We start from the raw sequence: 24,206 nt of genomic DNA, 5'->3' as shown, positions 1-24,206 counted from the left end.
TATATATATATATATATATATATATATATATATAAATATACAGTTTGATTTGATATAAATTATGGTGTTGATGACAGCATAAATCCCTGAAGCTTCAAGGTTTAAAGTTCAGAGGCTCATAGTGCCAAAGGCCTGTCACCTTTGGTTTCCATTCCAGTCTTTGGAATGATCATAACAGCCCAGCCTGAGGAAAAGGGGTTAAAAGGTTCAATACGTTTATTTTATTTTTTTATACCGAGCAACGATGAGTTAAAAGCTTAAAAATGGTCAGTCATGTTGTAGTTTAGTTGAAAAACAGCGTCTGACCAGTTCTCCCACTTTGATTATACAATTAGTAGTTCATGAAAAATACAGAATTGTCGCACAAATATGAAACAAAGATTTAATGCATTAGGACACTTTTTTCTAAAATGCATGCAGTTTAGAGAGAAATCATAAAGCTCAAGTTTTTATTTACCATTTTTATTTTCTATTTCATAATTGAAATACAAATATATTTGACACAAGTAGATGAGTAGCACACAGAATATTTTTCAGAACATAAATCGTTGGAACCTGCAGGCGGCACATTACCCACATCACATCATCATTTTTCACGTGGTGCAAAACGACCCTTGGACTGTCCACCAGCCGAGCTGACCTCTTGACCTCTTGGCGATCTTCACCTGGTGTGGTTTATAGATGGGCTTGGTCCTGTGCCGACTGGCAGAGAATTCATGGAGCATTCTGCCTCCTGTCCTCAAAAGATGAAGAGACTTTGTGCTGCAGAGCTCCAGGCGAGAAGCAATTAGAGGAGACTTTCTGACACAAAGGAATGCTGCACCCTATCATCATAGCGCTAACGACAACAATTCACAATTTATAGAGTTCAAGTCGAGAATGCAGTTGTAAAGTTTAATCTTTTATGTGTAGGCGGCAAACCCTGGATACTGTTTTCCTTTATAACTGTGTCTGCTGCAAAATGCAAATTTTAATACCACACCACAATGACACACATGTTAGAAAAATATCTCTATAAAACCAAATGACTAAACAGTTAACTGTGGAAAGTAACTATTAATTAACTAATAATCTTCATAAAAATGCCACAAAGAGCACTTGAGTCAATCTGCTATGATTCAAATTAAAATTCATTTTCCAAACATATGACATTTTATTCCAACATTTCATAGAAACACTGCTCAGAATGTAGATATTCAAGTCTCTACATAATACTCATCTCTTGCTTTATTTTATACTGTCTTTTAAATATTATCCAACATTTGATTTGTATATCATATTTCACTCTGATTTAACTCAACCTCAACTGTTTATATGAAAAAAACATTTATGTTTGTCTTCAATCAATCTGCTTTGCAGAATATCTTTGCATTGCATTTTATTTTTCATATTGTGTCGTAATCACCATAAATGACAACAACACAAGTTCCCTGGACTAAAAGTAAAGGTTATTGTAATTCTTGAAATTGTGATAAAAGTAAACTTTTCTAACTTTCTGCTGTTTTGTTTAATTTTGTTGACAAAATTAGAATCAGTTAGTTTTAACATCATAATTGCCCATTTAAAATTTGTATTGTTTGTTGTATTTGTGAGGCATCGAGAGTGTTATAAATCTAATAACTTAAGCAGTTTTATTTTAGCACATTGCAAATTATTTTTTTCTAGTAACACTTAATGCTTCTTCAGTATTGTGCATGTAAAAAAAAAAAAGTCCTGATTAATTTTTGCTGTCCTCTTGTGCTGCATGAGATTATTACAGTAGGACTCATGCTTGCCTGGCCTTCAAGCATGTTGACTGCTGTGGGACTGAGCCGTACTTGAGCTCTGCAGGCATTAAATCCTGGCTTTTAATTCTCTTATAGGACAATAAAAAGAAGACATGCAACTCCTTATTCAAATTATTTGAGATTTGCTTAATCTGCGACTGTCTTCACACAGAGCAAATTATTTTTTATTCAAATTGGTGCATGATGCTCAATGAGTCTATCAGCCTGGCCAGAGACGCTTCTCTCAAAAGTTTAACTCATTTAAGGTTAATGTGGGCTCTTTAGTAAAATAATGCAACTAAAAGCCAAAATAAGTAAAGTATTTGTCATGTTTTGCTTTAATTTTATATTGTAGCCCCAGATGTTCCTCAAGTTGTTAAATCATGCACAGACAGAACATGTTACAACGTGTTAGCAATTAATGTTAGTAATAACCATTAAAACAAGAAAATATTTTTTTGTCTGTGTTGTCTGCAAGTGTTCTCAATGATGCTGATATTTATGTTACAGAATGTAAATCAGCTGTTTTGTCATTTTTCTTGTCCTTAGAGTTTCTGCACAGTCATAAGTAAATTTTTATCTGTCAGGTGTTTGTTTTTATCAGAAACTAAAACAAAACAATATGTGCCACATTAATAAACTAAAGTTTAGCCTGTCATATGGCGAAGTATTTTATTTAAATCTCTTTCCCGCGTAAGGAGGTCGGCACTGTGGTCCTTGAAAGCATCAAAATCCTGTGAATTATGTAACATAAACATGTTTTTAGCATTGAATGGCTGAGCTTTTATTACGTTTATTAATATTTTTAATATTGTCAGGTTAAACTTACCCGATTTAGTTTCTGAAACTTCGTATTGGATTCATGCAGAGCAGCCTGGAGAGACTTCACTCTTACTTCTGCATTTACTGCTTCGGCCTCCAGGGCAAACCTGAGGAAAGTTTGAGTTTTATTGCTCTCAGCAGAGCAATAGCCCACAGCCTCCTGACTGGCAGAGGAAATAATTTACTATGTCCACTACTGGAAATATTTAACAATTAATGAGATGAATCAATACAAATAAACTGTCATTACTGTGATTGAAGCATGCACTATCTGAGAGCTGGATGTTCAATCTGCTATTAAACACCAATAACTATATTTCTGGGAAGGCTGGAGTGTGAATAACGTGCTAGCAACAGGAGTGAGGAGGACTACATGGCATGTGGTGGATGTTTAATAAAAACTTAATAAACATTTATATCTCAACATTTATTAGTGTGAATGTTTATAAAGCATTCACACTATTGGGATCCATTTTTCTTTCATACATTTTTTGGCACCAGTCTTGTTCCATAATTTTTGTGCTATTTCAACAAATCATATATCAAAACGTTCAGCTCTTTCAGGACAATCCTGCTATGACTTTTGGTATCGATGCAACTTTAGTTTTTTAAAATATTTAGCCTTTTCTGACTTTTTTTTTTTTTAGCTCAAGTTACATCCATCACTGCTCCTTTCACATTTTGTTCTGCTTCAGCTTCTTTCAGCTTCCTTGTGCTAATGTAAACATTTTCAGCTACTTTCAGCTGTTTTGTGCTCTTTTAAGAATATTTCTTCTAAATACAATTTTTTTATTCTTCTAACTTCATTCAGCTTATGCTCTTTTCAGCTTGTTTCTGCAAGTTTCAGCTTTTTCTGCTATATCAGCTACTACTTAGCTATTTTATGGTAATTTTAGCTTTTTCAGATAATTTCCACTTTTTTTGTGCTTATTTCTGCTTCTTTTAGACTAATTGAACAAACATGTTCTTTCTGCTTTCTTCTTCTAATTTAAGCTGGTTCTACTTTTTCAGCTACCTTTTTAGCATTCTTTAAGCTATTTTCGTCCGTTTTCAGATAAATTCACGTTTTCCATGGTAAATTCTGCTACTTTCAGACTAAATAACTTATTTCTGCTATTTTTAGCTTGCCATGCTCCTTTCAATTTAATTATGCTAGTTTAAGCTAGTTCTGCCTTTTCAGCTACTATTTAGCTGTTTTTATGCTAATTGTAGCTTTTCAACATTCTTTGAGTTCATTTCAGCTCTTTCCACTTCCTTCTGGTAGTTTAAGCTTCTTTCTGCCTTTCAGCTAATTTTCAGCTATATATTTTTCCTATCCATCCATCCATCCATTTTCTTTACCCGTTTATTCCATTTTGGGTCACGGGGGTCGCTGGTGCCCAGGTCCAGCAATCACTGTGCGAGGGGCGGGGTACACCCTGGACGGGTCGCAAGTCCATCACAGGGCCACATAGAGACAAACGAGACAAACAACCATTCACTCTCTCACTCACACCTAGGGACAATTTAGAGTTACCAATCAGCCTAACATGCATGTTTTTGGTCTGTGGGAGGAAACCGGAGCACCCGGAGAAAACCCACGCATGCACGGAGAGAACATGCAAACTCCACCCAGAAGGCCCCTGGACCGGGGTTTGAACCAGGGACCTGCTTGCTGAGAGGCAGCAGCTCTACCAGTTGTGCCACCGTGCTGCCTATATTTTTCCTAATTACAGCTTTTTTTAATATACTTCCCTAACTTTTCTGCTGACTTCTGAATATTTTAACCAATTTCAGCAAATATGTTTTCGTTCTGCTTTCTTCTGCTAATTTAGTCTTGTTTTTCCATTTCGGCTACAGTTCAGCATGTTTTCTTTAGCTAATTTCAGCAAGTTCTTCTGCAATAAGCATTCAGCCTGCATTTTTGCAGGAAATGCCATCTCTCTAGTTTACATTAATTAACCTGTTGCCATGGAGTCTCCCATGTCCTTCAAGTTGCTCCTTCAAAGTGATGACTTGCCAAAGCATACAGTTTTCATTCCAACCCATACTTTTTACATGCTTTTTTAAAATCTACTGTAAATATGATCCTACTTCATCACAAAAATATGAATATTATATTATATATACTATAGAATATATATATATATATATATATATATATATATAGAATATTATAAACACTGATATAACCCCCCCCCCCCCCCCCCCTCTAATTAGTAACTTATGAAGTATTTAAAGTAAATAGCTGAATCCTTTTTGGTGCAAAAATGTCATCACTGGCCATGCATACAGTAGTTTTGAAAGTATTCACATAAAGTAGGAGAAAGCACTCAGGGATGATTCAGTTAAATTCAATTTTGGCATCAGTACTTTCAAGACAAGGCTAAGAGTCTGCACTTTAAGCTCGTAGAAACTTTTTCTTTTTTCAGATGAGTGCCTCATTCTCTCAACCAATTCTACAAAGAATTAATGTTGCGGTCGTGGATTTCAAACTCAGGCCTAAATAGTATTATTTTTTCTCTCATAGTTTCCATGCAGCAGAAGTAAAACTTACCGGTTTTGTGCCTTAATTCGAGCATTTTTCTCCTTTCTCCATTTTGTTTCCAGCTCCTGGATTTCTTCCTGTTGATCCTGTAGTGCAGACCATTTTGTATGTATAAGTGACTGAGTTTTTTTCCCAAATATAAGTTTTTCCTCATTTACCTGATTTACTTTGTCTCTTTCCTTTAAAATAATCAGCAATTTGTCCTTTTCTTTGGTGAGATTTCCTATACTTTCTTTCATGCTGAGTTCCTTCAGTGCTTGTTGTTCTTTAGTCTCTTTAAGTTTCAGCTTTAAATCTGAACATTGGAAAAATGCATTTTTTTTTTTTTACAGATGTATGTTTGCAGTAATTGGTGGGATGAACACCATTCTAATCCACATACCTTTACATATTTCCATGGCTTCATTGTATTTTTGTTGAAATTCAAGCAACTGCTGGAGTAGAGCGTCCTCTTTGGCTTGATGCTGAACTGTTTGTTCTCTGAGTTCTGCTTCACATTCAGCTAATTTCTCCCTTTAATGTAACAAGAAGCACCCATTAGACTAAATATGTTCAAATTACATTTGCAACAGTGTAAAGGGGTTACTGCAGGGGACACTTTCAAAGTTGCTTGATTTGATCCAACAACATATTTTGTTTAAAATAGTTTTAAAATGTAGCTTTAACTTATACAGCTGATGAGCAGCTTTATAATGAGTTTAAGAAACTTACCTAGATTCAATGCCATCGTGTTTAAGTTTTTTTTTCAGCAGGTTGATTTCTTGTAGGAGCTTTTGACCTAATTCTTCTTTATTGTGTAACTTTTGATTAAAATGGGAATCCTTTTCCAGCTGAAGCTGCTTGTTTTCCAGCTTTAATTGGGCATTTTGTTTCTTGAGCTCCTCCGTGAAAGAAATGATTGCTTGATTGTTGGCAGCCAGATCTGTGAGCCTTTCTTCTAATGTCTCTGCTTTCTTTTTTTCACTGTCCAATTCCTCCTGGCGCTGGGCTGCTTGATCTTCAAGGTCGGAGATAATTTTCTGCAGAGCTTGATATCGTAGAAGCGTTTCATCTGCTCTGTCCTTCAGTATGCAGATCAAACTTGACTGCTCATCTATTCTCGACCACAGCATCTGTTTGTCTGCTACGTCCTCTGCAGGGAGGTTTTTAGGGTTCTCATGTGACTTCTGAATACCTTCTTCATGCTGGGAACAAAAGTAAGACAGCGTGTTAATGTCTCAAACACAGCCACACACCCCGAGTCTGATTTTGTAACTGATTTCTTCATGTGAGGGGAAATTTTATTCCTCTGTGTGGCAAAGTGTTTCTATTGAACCAGTTTTTTAATGTTTCTTTTTTTAAGTACTTTGTCTCCTGCAAGATTCAGTAGTGAGGTTTAGCAAATTAGTCTGGCACATATGCATTTTTGTGTATATTATAGTGTGACAATACAGTTTTTATGATAATGCACTTTTTTCAACACACAGAAGAAGAATAAACATTTAAATAATAGTAACAGGGGTTGCAGCGGTGCATTGATAAGTGTTGCAGCCTAATAGCAAGAAAGATGTAGGTTCAAGTTGTGGTGCAGGGCCTTTTTGTGATGAATTTGCATGTTCTCCCCTTGCATATGGGCTATCTCTGGGTATCTTCATCTTCCTCCCACAGCTCCAAAACATGTGTGTCAGGTTAACTAGAGATTGTAAATCGGCTTTAGGTGTGTGTGTGCATACATGGTTGTTCTTTCTCTGTGCTTGCTGTGTCACAGACTGACCTGTCCAGAGCGTAGCATGATGCTTCTCTCCCGCTGATTGCTGAGATAGGCATCAGCCCTCCCATGACCCTGAACAAGATCAAGAGAGTAAAGAAAACGGACAAGAAATGAGTGAGAACTGTGGACAGGAAACTGCTCCAAACAGAACAACGTTACTCAGAACTACATAAAGGGTTAAATGTTGTAAGTTGTGCAAAAAAAGCTCTCCAAAGAGATTCAGATTTATCTGTATACTGCAAAAGTAAGAGAGATGTACAGGTATGATGCTACAATACAACCTCTAAATGATGTCAGGTGCATTTTTTTGTGTGTCACATGATGTGTATTTTGTCTCATTTTAAATACATTTTGTAGGTAAGTATCTTAATTAGACTATGGCTGGTCTGAGCAACATGACTGTAACTCTGTGCCATTTTTTATTCCAGGTTACATTCATTTAGTCATTTAGGTTTTTTGTTTCATGCAATCTATTAAAAAGTAGTGTGAACACTTTAGCCTAATGTTTTGAGATGATGCAGAAAAAAGAAAGTCACAATAATAGAAATGTTGGTTTAAAATAACTTTAATAAATATATATATATATTATATATAAAAAGCGGCTGTACCGTTTGACTTTGGGAAAACTACTGGTTAAATGTACATCCATAAATAGGTTTTACTGTGTGGACCTTAAGATTAAGACACACAGATGTGCATAAAACATCAGTCAAAGCAAAACGACTTTTAAAAACGAATTATGGCTCAAAATACACATGAGTCATTTAATAAAAGTTGTAGTACTGACTTTAAAACTATATATATATATATATATATATATGTATATATATATAAACTAAATTAATTGAAATTGAAACTATTAAAGAGTTGCCAGTAAACAAAGTTAAACTCTTTCCAGTGATGTGGGCTGGGTGTTTGGAGAACATTAATTATTTTAATACTATTTTGGAGCTCTTTAAATCTCAGGAGAACTAATTTTTGAATAAAATAAATAATTTTTAAATTATCCGACGCACCACTAAACTCGTTTAAATGTTTTTTTATGTGTTAATTGAATAGTTACACCTCATAGTAGCTTCTTTTCCTCTTCTTTTTTTTTTCTTCTGAAAAACAGGATCCGACTGCGTCAAACCGACAGATTTTCAGTTTTCACAAGTCCTCTTTACATACCTCCACCTTTATAAAAGCTTCCGTATTTCTTGGAGGACTCGTCATGATGTACCACACAAAAACACGTCGATAGTTTCTCCTCAAAACTGAGCTATGCGGATGAAACTTTTGCCAAGTTTTCAGTTGCTAATGGCAACCGCAGTGGAGGCGCCGCGCGCTCGGGTTTGTTTGTTCCGCCGCTCTAACGCAAGGGGGCGCTGATGAGCTTCATACACCGGTCCAAAAATAGTTTAATAAATAAAGTTTATTTCGGAGTGGTTTGGCACTCTTATTTACTTTTCAAAATTAAGCATACTGTCAATCCAAATGTAGAATACTCATTTGATGACATCTAAATACAAAACTAGTATTTTGTTTAATTTATATAGTTTTTATTGTTCGTTACACACGGATACACAGACCCTCTGTTAGTCCCCGAGTTTGGGACAAACTAAAGCACAGTCGCCTGCTGCGAGGGCAAAATCACCGCCTCGAACCTGCATGGCATTATGCAGCTTCCAGGGCCAGGGCGAGGGGATTTATCCAGTGGGTCGAGGAGGGGGAGGGAGGTCTTTGCGCACGCCCCTTTTCATCAACCAGCGGGCCAAAAGAAAGAGAGGAAAGCAACAGCATCCCAGGACCCAGCTCCTTTCAGCTCCTCCATCTGCACCGCGGAGCTGGACGGACCAGCCACAATGTGGAGAGCACTACTTAAACTCCTTCTCCTCTTCCTATGTTGGGGTGGATGGTGCCATGCTGAGGGTAAGTGGTGCTCTTTATTCCTCCTACTTTTTTTGTCTACAGCTGAATAATTACCCGAGGAGGCAACATGTGACTGTGCACTTGTTGCTCATCAATTAGAACTGAAGCTAAACTGCTCCAGAATAAAGTATTTCTTTGCAAACTAATAAAACAAAGCATGCTTAATAATATTAAAGTGGGGGGTGTTTTTGGTGCATGTTGCTTGTAGAGCTTAAAGTTTTACCTCTTACTCTAAAGGTTGAGCACAAAGCCTCCCTCAGACAGATTGCAAGTTCTCCTGAGGAACTTTTGCCTGTGCTTTAGTGTTGCTAGGTAACAGAAAAGAGCATGTGACTTATACACAATCTGTGAGGACTGAGAGAATATGGTACAAATCTCATCCAGTGGGACAGATTTGACCCTGCACGCTCAGATTTTGAATCCAGATCAAATAAGTTAATTTTCTAATAATAATAAAAAAAAAAGGTACAAAAACTGGTTTTTATATGTGGCAATCTTATCTGTAGTGTTCGTAGCCCGGCTCAGTCCTGCTTCTCGAACTGTAATCTGCTTTCTTTTTGCTCAACCCCTTAGCATGTAAGCTCCTTAGTGTGAATCAAGCAACTAATTGCAGCTGCTGCAAAATGGAATCATTTCCACTGAAGGAACAGTTCAAAGTTGAGGGGGAAATGGGCCCGGAGCAGGGTCACTGCTACATGTTTTGTATTTACTAACTGTCATAGAGAAAAATTAAAACTGGGAATGGCACACAAGAAAAATCAGCCAGCGTTGGTACTAAAATACTAAAATAATGCCTTTGAATGTGCGCAGCTGAACTTCTAGATGAAATTTTGCTGATGGCAGCTGAAGTGTGATGACCCAGAAACTCATCCGATTTTCTCTGTCAGCATGTTCACATTGATCATTAACTTCTTTGTAATTTAAAAAAAATATATATAGAAACCTGGATTATGTTATTTTAAACCAACTACCAGTACATGAAAGTCAGAAATTTAGACATGCCAACTAAATGTAGAAAAAAATTATAGTTCTTCATGCTGAGTATGGTATTTTCTCTTAATCTCTGTTCAGTCCCCCACAAAAATACTTTAGTTTGATAATGGTTTCGTTTGTGACCTTTCTGGAACTCATTATCCGAGCCTTGAGGTTGATACTGGTATGAAATGCTTACACTGGCCCTAATAGCTAATTTGACAGCATGAGGAGGTTTTATGGTGTCGATTTATTAATCATACTCTAATAGTTGTGCTGTTCTAGGCACGTTTAGTCAGTAAAATGTTGTTTTTTTGTTAACCATTTGCCAGTAAATTGTTAATAATTCCTTATGTGCGCATTAAGACCTTCACTGGTGTGTTCATGTGGAACAACACTGGTGCAGCATGTTAGTTTGTCCGCATTTATTGACTGCCAATACATGGCGAAGGTGAGCGATTATGTTTTGGCCCATGTTTGCATATTAACTGTTAACTATTGATAACACTTTCAGAAAGTAATCACTGGACGTTCATCTAAAACAAATTGATTTCTGGAGTCAGTTCAATTCAAGATGGCTCACCAATTATTGAACTTTGGCTAAAACAAAAAAGGGCCGTGACTCAGTCAATTCTACAGACATGGATCTAATATTTGACATGGTAGTAGCCGAGAGTAGCCTACTCTGAGCAAATGTTGTGATTTCACATAACATTACTTTTATATTATTTGACAAAAGAAAGATAAGATCAGATAGAACTTTAAATGTCTGCAACACGGCTAAAACTGTCATTTCTCAACATAAGTTCAATTTAAATTTGGCATAAATGGCGGAGGGCGATATGCATTTCTTCAAAAAACTGTAGGCTTTGAATTTATTACGTTTCTTTTTTTAGATGACTGTAACAGAAATGCGATTGCTTATTATGTGTATTTAAAGTTTTCAAGGACAGTGCATGCATTAAAAAGGTGCATGTCAGCTTCTTTCTGGTGTAGGAGCCTGTAAATCCTTGTGCAATAAAACATTAGAAACTGGAACGCGGTTCTCTCAAACTGAGAACAAATCCTTTTGTAACCCCCCTGTGCACGCTGACACCTGTTGAGCTTCTAACAATCTGGCAAACTGTAGTTCATTGTACAGGGCAAAATGAAGATGTCCAGTAGTTGTGGTTTTGCATAGGGACAACTTAATTTTAGATTTGTTTATGTTAAATGTATTAGTTTTTGTAAGGCATGCACCAAATTGTTGTGTATTCACAATCAGGTCTGGGTTTTATTCATCTCCCTCCTTATGCCTCTCCTTTGCTTCCATGCCACTGCCAAAGTCCTGTGGTTTTTAGCAGCCTTTGAGAGTAGTAGTGGGAGCCAAAGTCACTTGTATGGCATTTGATGGCATTCTGCTGCATTGATTACCATATGAAATAGGCAGCAGCACTTCGCTCTGACAGCATGGATGGGTCCTGCATCTCATGCTGCCAGCAGCCGTTTTCTTAACTTTTCTTCACTGACATTCAGTGAGTGCAGAAGACTGTGCCAAAACAAAATGGCATTGATGAAAGCTTAAAGACATCTTTGAGCCACTCCATACATGTCAAATTTCAATAGCAGTGGACTGGTGTTGTTTATTACTTTACTTGTACCCCAAGTAAGGAGAAAAATGTGATTTTTGCTCTAAATTATTTATTTTTAAAGTGACACTTCCAGTTATGAGTATTTTTTTTACACCATTGTAAATTTCCAGTGGAGTTTGAGTTGTTTGGGGTGCTTCATTATAAAGATAATTCCTCTACCGCTTTTCTTTGTTGGCCAGTTGCAGTACGACGTCCTTCTCTTCATCTACAGATAGAGCAGTGCTCTCTCCCGCTGTGGGTTCAAGTTGCTAATTGAGGGCAGAGAAAAAACATTAGAGCACACAAAAGACAGTTTAAACAGTAACAGAAACAAGACTTTTCTGAAGAGTTTTTTAAAGGTGCCAAAACTGCTAACGTCCAAAATTCCAACATACATTAACTTTCTTCTAGAAAATCCAATGGTTTAAAACTTTAAAACTGGCAACATGCTAGCTAAAATTAAACACTTGTTGAAAGCTGCAAAGAGCAAGACACTATAAGTAAAAAATGACCATAAAGCTACTTGTATTTACTGCCTAAAGCCAGAAAAGACAGGCTAAAAGCTAAACATAGCAATAGGCTGGGGGAACTTGCTGGCAAGTGTCTGGTGATCGAGCCTGGGCTCCTGGGGTTTGGCTGGGCCAAGCCTGAAGAAGGCACAGGAAGCCACCAACACATGGGCCCAACACCTGTCGAGGTCAAGTGCTATGGATGCAAGGCGGCAGGCGAGGGAGGATCCCTGGCCATGCCATCTCTTGGCGGCACAGACTAGCTCTAGGGACGTGGAACGTTACCTTACTGGCAAGTAAGGAGCCAGAGCTTGAGTGTGAGGTTGAGTGGTATCAACTAGATATAGTTGGGCTCACCTCTATGCACAGCTTGGGGTCTGGAACCCAACTCCCGGAGAGAGGCGCTGGACTTTCTCCTACTTTGAAGTTACACAGAGAGAGAGAGAGAGGCATTGGTGGGGTGGGGGGATACTCACAAGCCCCTGACTGAATGCTTCGATGTTGGAGTTTTCTTTAGTAAATTAGAGGGTTGCCTCTCTGTGGCTTCAAGCAGTAGGAGAGAAGGTTCTGACTGTTGTTTGTGCCTATGCACCAAACATCAGTTCAGATTACCCAGCCTTTCTGCAGTCTCTTGACAGTGTCTTGGAAGGGGTACCATCTGAGAATTCCCATGCTCTACTGGGTGACTTCATGGGCAATGACAATGTCATCTGGAAGGGGGTGACTGGGTGGAATGGCCTCCTTGTTCTAAACCCGAATGGTGTTCATTTATTGGACTTCTGCACTATGCATGCGCTCTCCATAATGAACACCATGCTTTAGCATATGGGTGGTTCATAAGTGTACTTGGTACCAGGCCACCTTAGACCAAAGGTCAATGATTGATTTTGTAATCATGTCGTCAGACTTGTGGCCCTATATCTTAAACACTCGGGTGAAGACAGGAGCAGAGCTGTCAACTGATCACCATCTGGTGGTGAGTTGGATCCAGTGGCAAGGGAGGCTGCCGGACAGACCTGGTAAACCCAAACACATAGTGATGGTGAACTGGGAATGTCTGGTGGAGCCCCCTGTCTGTGCAACTTTCAACTCACATCTTTGTGAGAGTTTTTCACATGTCCTGGGGGAGATCAGGTACATGGAATCCGAATGGGCCATGGTCAGGGCCTTGAAGATGTGGCTTCCAGGAGCGGTAGCCTAAAGGTGATTTATGCCCGTCACAAAGGCAACCAAAGGACCTGCTGGTGGACAATAGCGGTGATGGAGGCCATTGAGTTGAAGGAGGCATTGAGGACTTGGCTGTCCCAGAGGAATCCCAATGCAGCTGACAGGTACAGGGCGGACAGAAGGTCTGTGGCTTCAGTGGTTGTGGATGTAAAAATTTGGGCATGGGAGGAATTTGGGGAAGCCATGGAGAAGGACTTTTGGTTGGCTTAGAGGAGGTACTGGCAAATCGTTGGGCGACTCAGAAAAGGAAAGTGGGCCCCTTCCCAGGCTGCGGTTGGTTTGGGTGGAGAACTGTTGACCGTAACTGAGGATATTCTTGAGCTATGGAAGGAGTACTCTGAGGATCTCCTTAATCCACTCACCAAGTCTTTCTTTGAGGAGGCAGAGTCTGAACACGAGTCCATTACCATGGCATAGGTCACTGAGGTAATCTAAAATGTTCTTGGTGGCAGGGCACCAGGGATGAATGAGATATGCCCCAAGATGCTAAAGGCTCTGGATGTTGTGGGGCTGTCATGGTTGACATGCCTCTTCAATGTTGCATGGAGGACTAGGACAGCACCTGTGGAGTGACAGAACATGATAGTGGTTTCCATTTTTAAAAAGGAGGAGAGTGTGTTATAACTACTGTGGGATCACAGGGTATTGCTTCAGTCTGTTATGGTGAAGAAAGAGCCGAGTCAAAGGCAAAGCTGTCGATTTGCTGGTCTGCTCACGTTCCAACCCTCACCTATGGTCACGAGGTTTGGATAATGACCAAAAGAACGAGATCCCGCATACAAGCGTACAAAATGGACTTCTTTTTCAGGGTGACTGGGCTCACCCTTAGAGAGAGGGTGAGAAGCTCCATCATCTGGAAGGAGCTCAGAGTAGAGCTGCTGCTTCTCTGCATCAAAAGGAGTCAGCTGATGGGGTTCGGGCATCTGATTAGGAAGCCTCCTGTTTGCCTCCCTTTAGAGGTTTTCCAGACATTTTCCACTAGTAGGAGGCCCTGGGGAAGACCCAAATGTCGCTGGAGGGATTGTGTATCTTTGCCGGCCTGGGAACGCCTCGGGGTCCCCCAGAACAAGATGGGGAGAGGGATATCTGGGGTTTCTCTCCTAGACCTGCTTCTGATTATGGAGAAGCAACAGATGATGGAGATGGAAAAATAAAAAGCTGTAAAACAATAGTTTAAGTGCTGAATCAACACTGACACAACAAAAATCAAAATAAATCTTAACAATGCTAACAGGCAGACTTGAAAGCAGAGTAAAAAGTAAATCTCAGATAAACAGTTTTTCTTCAGTTTTACTGAAGAAAACTTCTAAACTGTATATGACAGATGTGGCTGCTTGTCACACATGCCATTTTTACGTTTTTATGTAGGAGACATGACGTTCAAAACTTCTTTAGTTTAGAATATAAACTTTCAAGCTGATATATGGGAGTTAATGAGAGTGTGAATGTGCACACACCGCAAGGATTTGATAGAACTATAAAAATAAACAACAATAGCAAATAAATAAAAAGACCAAATGTTTATAATTTGATGTAAAAGGTTAAATTAAAAAGTGTGAATAAAAAGAGTTAGCAAAAATTGCTGACAGCTCAAAGATTAACGTCATGTTGTAAGCTGAAATTTTAGTGGTAAAGTTTTCATAAATTATAAATTCTAAGTCACAACTGATTAAAATATTTAAATTATATTAAAGTGCCATTTGAATCCTGTAAAGTCCCAATTTTCTGTGATGCTTTTAAACTTTGAATGTCTTTACCATGACCTAAGCCAGAACTATAGAATCCCAAAGAGTAAAAATCTCATTTCTATGTACATATGTGAATTTCTTTTTAATTATTTTGTCTCCTCCATATGAGTGTGCCACCAAAAGCCATGGTGCACTTTCCCTGATTTAATGTAATTTTTGCATGGACAATTAAAATAAAAAAAATCAAAATCAAAAATAATGACAGAAACATGATGCAGCCTAATAGTACAAAGGGGCTTCAGTGCTAAAAATAAAAGCTACAAGTTCCAACTGAACTTTTCTAAATTATAGATTTGCACCAGTCAGCTTTGCTTTTACCTTCACTGTTACTGGTTGACACAAACTGAGACTCTGTCAAGTTGATGACAGAATTTTGATGAGTAAAAAAGTTGCAAAGTTTTTTTCCTCCAGAAAGTTAAAAGAACCGTAAAACAAGATACAGTAGTGCTGTTAAGTGGATCAGCTGCAGTGTACAGTCTCTGTCACCTTTCCCAGCGTTAATACTGTCAGAAAACACTGGTTGCATTTATAATAGCCTCTAGCAGGTTGGTTACTTCTTGGAAATACATGGTTTTAAATTCTCAGCACAAGGCTTCATGTATAGCACCATATTCTTGGGGTTCTCTGTTATAGCAGATTTTTATCACTTGCTTATTGAGCCTGTTTTAGTATATATTTTTAAACCTTTTTCTATATTAATTGCCCTGAACAAAGGTTTTCCTGTAGTATGATGACTGAACCTATTGTTCCTTAAATGAATACTGTAGTTTTTATTAAAATAGAGAGCATCTATTTGACATTTTTGCCTGCTTTGATGCTTCATATGAGGCAGAATTCTCTGTGATCACTGCCTCAAAACAACAGCTTTGAACAGGTTTGGGAGCAATTTTACCATCAGTGATTCAGTAGGATAAATATTCTTTTTATGGACAACAGCTCAATTAACATGTTTTATTGAACTGGTTGCAAAGCAGTTTTTTGGTTCAGTTAATAATGGAAAACAAGGTAAACAAATCCTTTAGCACCGTATATAGCAGTGATCCCTCAGTTGTTATGGAAGTGATCCATTACATTAGAGATTGTAAACTGCTGACTTTTAAGATAATTAATGTTTTTCTCGTGCAGCATTTACAAAAAAAAAAAAACCAACAAGTTTTTGGATAAAGTAAATAATGAATTTATTTGAGTTCAGCCTAAACATATTTTCTTCAGATAAATGTAAATCCAGGCGTACAAGCAAATGTTTACAAGTTGTCATATAGTTTCCATTGCATTTGAGTTATGTATGGAAGCTATTTGACCAGATATGACTGTGTTTTTTTTTTTTTTTAAAGATTCAGTAAGTTAAAAACTCAACCCCAAGCATACACCACTAATCACCACCTCACACTTCTTCCTGTGAAGAATTTGGGTTGAATCGGCTGCGGTACCACCCAGTACCACTATTTATTCTAATTACCTTTCAGAGCAGACAGGAGCAGCACGTACCATAAACCAGGCTGTCACAGAGAGCATCAGAAATGCACATTCCTGTTTGATTGGGCCTGATGGAGTGCTCTGCCTCTGAACTGTGCTGCCCGAATCAATCTCTCCTGGAAAACGTCAGGGAAGGTGGACTGGTGGTACCTTATCTCAGCAGATGCCACTCTGCGCAAACATCAAAAGGAGCCTCGGTGCTGGAGAGCAGTGAAGGTTGTGCAAGGGACTGACTGGGGGGGATGGCTGGCACGCTTGTCTCCAAGTCTTGTCAATGCTGTTAACAATGTGTTTCATGAGTGGAGGGCTTCCCTGCACCCCCACCTCACCACTAAACACACCATGCATCAGTGAACACAAATTTTGGCTCAATATATGTATAGCTGACAGAGTTATGGCCATTTTTGTGTTTGCTCATGTTGTTTAGGTGCAATGGCCATCTTGAATTCGGTTGACGGCAAAAGTTAATCAGTTGTAGATGTACAGCCAATGGATAATTTCTGATAATTTAATTGAAATTTGCCCAGAGGTTCATGAGATATTTTGATAACAGACAAACAGGGCTGACTAACAATATGCAAAGATGCCTCACAACATGATTCACTGGAGTTTGTGTTGTGAATTAGTCATAGCTACTAACATACCACATTTTAGCTATATATCTTTTAAACTGACGTAGTTATAGCCATTTTTGTGTTTTCTAATTCCAATTAGTTTTGGCAGGTATCTTGAATTGTGTTAACTACAAAAGTTATTCAACTGTATTTGTACAACAAATGATTACTTTCTAAAAGTTTCATTAAAATTGGTTCAGTGGTTTATGGGATATTTTGCTAACAGACAGATAGAGTTGACTAATAGTTAAAATCAAAGATCAGTTAATGCTCAGAATGTAAATTAGGTATAAGTTTCAGTTCACACTAAATTTTAGCTCAATATAAAAAAAAAAGACTGGTTATGACAAATTTTGTGTTTGCTCAAATTGATTAGCTGTGACAGCCATCTTGAGTTGGACTGACTTTAAAAATGATTTAGTTGCAAAGGTACATTCATTAATTCCTTTCTGAGTGTTTCAATAAAATCTGCCCAGTGGTTCATAAGATATTTTGCTAACACAACAGACAACACTCTCATTAACAAAAACACCTTTCACACCTGTTTGCCTTTGGACAACAGTACCAAGAAGTCAACCAGGTTTAAACAAGAAAACTTGAAAACAACCAGTGATTCTTTTATTAAAGCTGTAACTGTGTGCAGGATGTGACGTGGGGCAGTTCCGCTGCGGGACAGGTCGGTGTATACCAGGTGACTGGCACTGTGACGGGACATCGGATTGTGTCGATGACTCCGACGAACAGGGCTGCCGTGAGTTTCTCATCATGTTCCACTGCATGAAACCTCGCAGGGTTAAACGTATTTAGTGTAAAGCATGTAAATAACGACATGTCCGTGTGTATTTCGACAGCTCAGGTAACATGTGATAACAGCCATTTCCAGTGTCTGAGTGACGGCGAGTGCATCCCAGAAGTGTGGGTGTGCGACAACGAGGAAGACTGCGAGGATGGCTCAGATGAGAGGCAGCACTGCCGTAAGTACACTGTACAAAAGTTAGGAGACATGTTTGCAATTCTAAACCAAAGTTTATAGGTTTTTGCTAAATTCATAATACCATACTGTACCGTACCGTACCATACCATACAATACCGTATCGTACCATACCATACAATACCGTATCGTACCATACCGTACCATACCATACCATACCATACCATACCATACCATACCATACCATACCATACCATGTATGATATGGTAAATTCATAATGGACCCACCAGAGCATCGGCGAAGTGGAAGCTGTTTAGGCCCATGTTGAACACAATGTTTTGATTGCATGCAGCGCAAGAAGAATATGATGAAGACTATATGTGTTCACAATCACTCTTCGTTTTTGGTCTCAGCTGGCAGGACGTGCACCAGTGGCCAGTTCAGCTGCAGTAACGGGGCGTGCATCCCTGCAGAATATCGATGTGACCATCAGGCAGATTGTCTAGATGGATCTGATGAGAGAAACTGCAGTAAGTCTTCTTCAGGATGCTCCTCCCTCTTTTTTTATTATTATTCTTTTTAAATCGGGCTCCTGTGGCATTTTAATCAATTTGTTAAGATTAAGAGGCTCGATGACTGACAGAACGGACCACAATATGCTTCTTGTTGTCAGAGGTTGATTGCAGATTCTTTGGTGGATTAGTCAAGCTGAAGTTCAGCTGCTATGCCATTATTGTGCCGACATGGTAGTCTCGTGGCACTGCACACTGTGGTAATCTCACAATTGCATAAAGAATGCTGTGGCAATCACTGCTGTTATGGTTGTGCTTTTGATTTTTAGTCGGTTATCCCTCCCATTCACATGGCTTTTCACATGTTAAAAAGCAGAAAGGAGCACATTTGTCAGGTTCATTTCAGTGCATAATGGTGGCCTGGTGATGGTTTAATCTTACAGATTACCCACAGTGTACCCAGATGAGGTGTGCTAATGGGGCCTGCTACAATCGAACGCAGCGATGTGACCATATTCTTGACTGCCGTGATGGTTCTGATGAAGCAAACTGCAGTAAGAAGAGTTCAAATTTACAAACAAAAGCATTACGTCGCTGTCAAAGAAGTCATTTTTAGCCTCTTTGCATTCTGTTTTCTTCAGCACAGCACTGCAATCCAGGCTTGTTTCAATGTCGTAATGGATTGTGTGTTCCTCAGCAATATGTCTGTGACCATGATGATGACTGTGGAGATAGAAGCGATGAGCTAAACTGCAGTATGGAGTCCCTGTTTATCTATGTTCTAAAACATTGTTTGGATCAACAGCAACTTTAGTCTAATGAGTTATCTAATTAAAACATGTCATTATTGCTTTAATTTGCAGCGTATCCCACATGTAGAGGGAACTACTTCACGTGCCCCAGTGGTCGCTGTATCCACCAAGTGTGGCTTTGTGATGGAGAGGATGACTGTGAGGACAACGCAGATGAAAAAGGCTGTAGTACGTATACAGTAGCTGAAACTCTGTACTTGTATATTATGTTACTTTGTGCTTTTGGAAGCAGAAGCCCTGCATATTTGGCTGGTTAAATACCCCTAAAATGGGAAAGAAAGAACCGGGGCTGTTGAAACCTGATTCATCTTTAGTCTCCATGGTTGGTTTGGTTTAGCAAGACGCTATGCCTGTGCTCCTTTAAGTGTGTTATTCAAACGCCTCTTTGTGGCACAAGATTGCGCAGCCCCCCTAAAGGGCTTTAGAATTCCTCCACATGATTGTGAAAAGTGTGCGCTTTTTAAGGATAGAAGCCTTCAGTGCCCCCATGTGCCCTTGCAAATCCAATCCCCTGCAACAGTTTTAAAGTGACAATGCCCAAGTCACAATTTGTTTTATTCCTTAACATTTAAGAAGCACGTGTGTTACTCTAATTGTAACTTTATCCAGATTTTTGTATCCCCATCCATCTGTTTGAGCAGGAAAAGATGATAAATTTATCTTGTGTTCAGGCAACGTACCACGGGAGTGTTACCCAGGGGAATGGCCCTGTCCTTCCTCAGGCCTGTGTATTCCCATGGATAAGCTGTGCGATGGAAAGGCAGACTGCCCCGAGGGAGAGGACGAAACAAACACCACTGCTGGACGCAACTGCAGTTAGTGCCATCCCAAATATTATCATATCATGCAATGTACACATACTGTATATTGGTAATCTTTTAGATTGTGCCACTGCAGAAAATCCACCCATATATTGGTTTCTTCATTGATCAGGTATCTGGAAATGTGCATCTTTGAGCTGTGAGCATCACTGTCATACTTCCCCTGATGGAGGAACTTGCTCCTGTCCTTCTGGATACATTGTCAGCAGTAATGACAGTCGGTCATGCATAGGTATTTACTCTTTATTTACCTTGGAAATTAAATAAATCAGTAGCTACAGTGGTTGTTTGTAGGTTGCCTAATAGTAATACACCATTTCTGATATATATATCAAAAGCTCTTTAATGAAAATGAAGTTTATAGGCTTGCTTAATAATCCTGCATGCCTTAATATCTGTGCCGTGCTTGCTTTTATTCTTCGTCTTATGATTTTCTTTCAATCATGCTAAAGATTTTGATGACTGCACCATGTGGGGCGTGTGCGATCAGCTGTGTGAGGACCGGATTGGCTCCCATCGCTGCAGCTGTCGAGAGGGCTACATTTTGGAGCAGCATAGGTACTGCAGAGCTGACGCCTCAAGTGAGTGGCACTTTCACGTGCAATATGCTCAGATTGTGAGCGACTGACTGAGAAGGATCCATCCAAATGAGTTTCATCAGTATAAACCTAACTACATTTTTGTCAGTCTCTGTATAGAGTTTCTGCATGCTAAATGTTGTTTCAGTGAGTCTTTGGCCTTTGTCACACATAGAAAGAGTGTTGTCTGAGAGGCTGACCTCTCTGAATTTAGTTTTGGTAAGAGAAGCATTAAACAATGGAGATTTGAAATTGCCTACCTTCACTTGTATTTTATAAATTTCCACTGTCCTTTTGGTTCAGTTCTTGCAGAATCAGTAGTTAGTGATTTCTGTGTGATCCTGTGTTTTGTAACTTTTATGATTCTTGTTTTATTTTATTTTTTTGCAGCTGGTGTTCCTTCCATAATTTTTTCTAACGGAAGAGACCTGGTAATAGGTGACATCCATGGCAACAGCCTACGTACTTTGATTACTTCTCAGAACAGAGGGGTTGCAGTGGGGGTGGACTACCATTATAATTTCCAAATGATCTTCTGGACTGATACCATCCAAAATAAGGTGCATTTTTAATATTCTTTATTACTTACTGGTGGGGATGTGGTAGCTTGTTGATCAGTGCCATGTTCTTCTAATCCTGAGGTTGTGGGTTCGAGCCCAGGTTGTGTCAGGAAGGGCATCCCACTTAAAGAAATTCCCAAATCTTTAACGTGAGTTTGCTCACTGTAGGGATCCCTGAAGAAGGGAGCAGCCAAAAGAAACTTATTCCCTTAATTTTTACTGGTATGTCAGTCGTTTGATATTTCTTGGTGAGAAGGCCAGTTTTTTGTCAAGATTCATCAGTTAGACGGGTACTGGCCCGAAACAAATTATTTTAGTTATCTTTTAAAATACCAGCAATGCTGATACTATAATAATGGTATTTGGCCCCATAGAGGCTGGCTCATAATGAAGGGAAATAGATATGTAATAGAATCCAAATGGCTTAATCTTGAAACCTGTCTGATAGGCTTGTATGATGGTCACATACCAAAGTGTAATTTTTGTAACTCAATCTTCTTCAATCTAATCATGCTGTATTTATTTTCAGCGGAACTGTCCACTTATATGCATTCTTTTGCAAGCTAAAACGCTTTTGTTCGGTTTACCTGTGGGCTTCTCGTTGGTTTGAACTCCTCTCTTTTGTCTGAAATGCTAGAACATATCTCTGACTGGGCATCTGTGCATATTAGCCACCTCAGTGGCCGCATGTCAGATTAAAAGTAGGGAGAGCACAAACAGGGCATGTGAATGCAACCAGAAAGGTTAAACTATCAGGCTATTTCCACTTCTTCAGTTTCTCTTTAAACAGGTCAGTTGAAAATCCTGCTTTTTAGATGTCTGGATTTGGTTTCAAAAAAAGGAGAGCTGCTAAAAGCGATCTCCCTCAGCCAGCTGCATGGTGCCAAGGCTTCCAGCCTGAGCAAGTGGTCCCAACGTAGTCCTGCAGTGGCATGTGCTGAAGTTCTCGCTATAGGCTTTGAAAATATATTGTAAGATTACAGGTCTCCCTTGTAAACGAGTCCTCGAGGCTCAATGAAACTAACCCGTATACTGTAAATAAAGGTTGAATGAAGACAGAAATTTTAGGCAAAAATGAACAGTTTGCATCATGTTTTTTTTTTTTTTACAAGTTGTAGTATTTATTTAGTTATTTTTCACATCTATATTGCTGTTGACTCTTTCAAAAAAGTTTTTAAGTTCACAATGTGAGTAACGTACCGTAAAGACATATTTCAGAAAAATAACCACAAAGATGTTCACTCACGCTGTTTCCATTTCAGTTGGTGAAAAATCTTTCAATTGGTGATAGAAGGAAAAAATAAAAAAATAAATATTTTAGCTTTTGTCCATCATTAGAAATCAAGACAGAAAGAAAGAGAGAGAAAGCTGCAGATTTTAGTAAATTTTAAATATCTGCTTTTGTTAGCAACCAAGAACATTTAGATGTGAACTTGAAAATGCATGTATATGTTTATATTTTTTGAATGTGAAAGGTTATGAACAGTTGATGTCTTACCTGTTGATTATCTCTTTAATTAGATTTAAGTTGCAGAAACAAATTTAAATTCTGACCAGACCGATAAGCTAACAAGCAGCTCAAGAAGGATTGCTGCCTTTTAAAAACAACTCCAATTTAAAATATTTTATAGTGGATCATATACTGGTAATCACTATTTTATGCATGCTTACATTGCTGTTAATTTTATATTTCATGGTTATTGTGTCCAAAATCGTATGCCTAGGCTGCACAGGACAAGCTACAGCTACCATTTTGCTAGTTGTTTGTGCAAATCCATCCATCCATGCATCCATTATCTTTACCCGCTTCTTTCTTTCTGGGTCGTGGGGGTCACTGGTGCGCATATCCAGCAGTCACTGTGCGAGAGGTGGTGTACACTCTGGACAGGTCTCCAGTCCATCACAGGGACACATAAAGACAAATGAGACAAACAACCATTCACACTCACACCTAGGGACAATTTAGAGTTACTAATCAGCCTAACATGCATGTTTTTGGTCTGTGGGAGGAAACTGGAGTACTCAGTGAAAACCTACGCTTGCATGAAGAGAACATGCAAACTCCACCCAGAAAGCCCCCCGGCCGGGATTTAGTCCAGCATCCTTCTCGCAGATAGGCAGCAGCTTTACCAACTGTGCCACCGTGCTGCCCTGTTTTTGTAAACGTCCAAATAATTCAAAAGTTTTTTAAAGTCAAGAATATAATCATATTTCTGCAGCAAATGACTTTGGTTTTGTCCCCACTTAGACTATCTGTTATCTTGTCAATCCAGTTAGAAATAAACTTTACTTTTCTAAGCCGAGGTTGTTCGAAGCCCTATCTACAACTGGTAACATGGTAAGCTTTCCACTGAACTCCACTTCATACGATCAAGTTTGTCACTCTTAGTTGTCAGTTTTGAGCAGTGTTCTGTTTATCTGATTAAAAGTGACCTCCAAAGAACTAATAACCTGACAACAATGGTATCTTTTACAAACAGGTCTTTTCTGTGCATATGGATGGGTCCAATGTGCAGGTGGTTTTAAATGTATCAGTTGACTACCCTGAGAATTTGGCGGTGGACTGGGTGAACAATAAACTGTATGTGGTGGAGGCCAGCGTCAACAGGATTGACATGGTGGACTTTGATGGAAGTAACCGAGTTACGCTCATCACTGAAAACCTGGGAAACCCTAGAGGACTGGCGGTGGACCCCACTGTTGGGTGAGCAAATTTCCCTTTCTGCTTCCTTTTTCATCTATCCACCCATTCCTAATTCCCACATTCAGTGTCTGTTGTGCTCCATTGGCATGGAATGATGGGGGTAGGATGTTTGAGATTAACAGATGGCCCAGGGTAGATTAGTGAGGAGCAATGTAAGTGATGACCCTCATTGTAATCCAATAGTATAGTTCAAGGGAGAGGGACAGCCAGGTGGCTGCAGAGAAACTGCTTATCTTAAATTAATATACAGCTCCTTGGAGGGATACACTTAGAAACACATTGTCCTTCTTTGGATTCTGTACCTAGAAAAGGCAAAAGCCTCTAAAAGTTTCTTTCAGGGTTCCTAAGAGTTTTT

General features: G+C 38.9%; 2 protein-coding genes across 2 annotated transcripts in view; one reads left to right on the top strand and one right to left on the bottom strand.

Moving 5' to 3' along the window:
* Positions 1 to 2,413: 2,413 nt before the first annotated feature.
* Positions 2,414 to 8,080, bottom strand: zgc:172182 (coiled-coil domain-containing protein 89). Its single transcript, XM_037686433.1, has 8 exons — positions 8,036 to 8,080; positions 6,869 to 6,937; positions 5,827 to 6,299; positions 5,498 to 5,628; positions 5,274 to 5,410; positions 5,125 to 5,201; positions 2,596 to 2,695; positions 2,414 to 2,500 (listed from the first exon to the last, which is right to left on the bottom strand). The coding sequence occupies exons 1-8, from the start codon at positions 8,078 to 8,080 to the stop codon at positions 2,414 to 2,416; spliced, it is 1,119 nt and encodes a 372-aa protein (XP_037542361.1).
* Positions 8,081 to 8,657: 577 nt separating this feature from the next.
* Positions 8,658 to 24,206, top strand: part of lrp2a (low density lipoprotein receptor-related protein 2a) — a 57,526-nt gene continuing 41,977 nt past the window's right edge. Inside the window, exons 1-12 of the mRNA XM_037686950.1 lie at positions 8,658 to 8,776; positions 17,576 to 17,683; positions 17,784 to 17,906; positions 18,278 to 18,394; positions 18,820 to 18,930; positions 19,018 to 19,131; positions 19,240 to 19,356; positions 19,860 to 20,003; positions 20,122 to 20,241; positions 20,462 to 20,590; positions 20,978 to 21,147; positions 23,628 to 23,851. Coding sequence (XP_037542878.1) covers positions 8,710 to 8,776; positions 17,576 to 17,683; positions 17,784 to 17,906; positions 18,278 to 18,394; positions 18,820 to 18,930; positions 19,018 to 19,131; positions 19,240 to 19,356; positions 19,860 to 20,003; positions 20,122 to 20,241; positions 20,462 to 20,590; positions 20,978 to 21,147; positions 23,628 to 23,851 — 1,544 coding nt within the window. The 5' untranslated portion in view covers positions 8,658 to 8,709. The remainder of the gene's footprint in view (positions 8,777 to 17,575; positions 17,684 to 17,783; positions 17,907 to 18,277; positions 18,395 to 18,819; positions 18,931 to 19,017; positions 19,132 to 19,239; positions 19,357 to 19,859; positions 20,004 to 20,121; positions 20,242 to 20,461; positions 20,591 to 20,977; positions 21,148 to 23,627; positions 23,852 to 24,206) is intronic.

This window comes from Nematolebias whitei, chromosome 13, assembly GCF_014905685.2.
Source record: "Nematolebias whitei isolate Nwh7 chromosome 13, NemWhi1, whole genome shotgun sequence".
Lineage (NCBI taxonomy): Eukaryota > Metazoa > Chordata > Actinopteri > Cyprinodontiformes > Rivulidae > Nematolebias > Nematolebias whitei.
The sequence above is the reverse complement of the archived record's forward strand: the minus strand, read 5'-3'. Positions and strand labels throughout refer to the sequence as shown.

Coding starts and splice junctions, on each gene's coding strand:
- zgc:172182 (XM_037686433.1), bottom strand. CDS start 8,080: ATGACGAGTCCTCCAAGAAATACGGAAGCTTTTATAAAGGTGGAG. Junction 5,411..5,497: donor AGCCATGGAAATATGTAAAG/GTATGTGGATTA, acceptor TCCAATGTTCAG/ATTTAAAGCTGAAACTTAAA. Junction 5,202..5,273: donor AAAGAGACAAAGTAAATCAG/GTAAATGAGGAA, acceptor TCTGCACTACAG/GATCAACAGGAAGAAATCCA.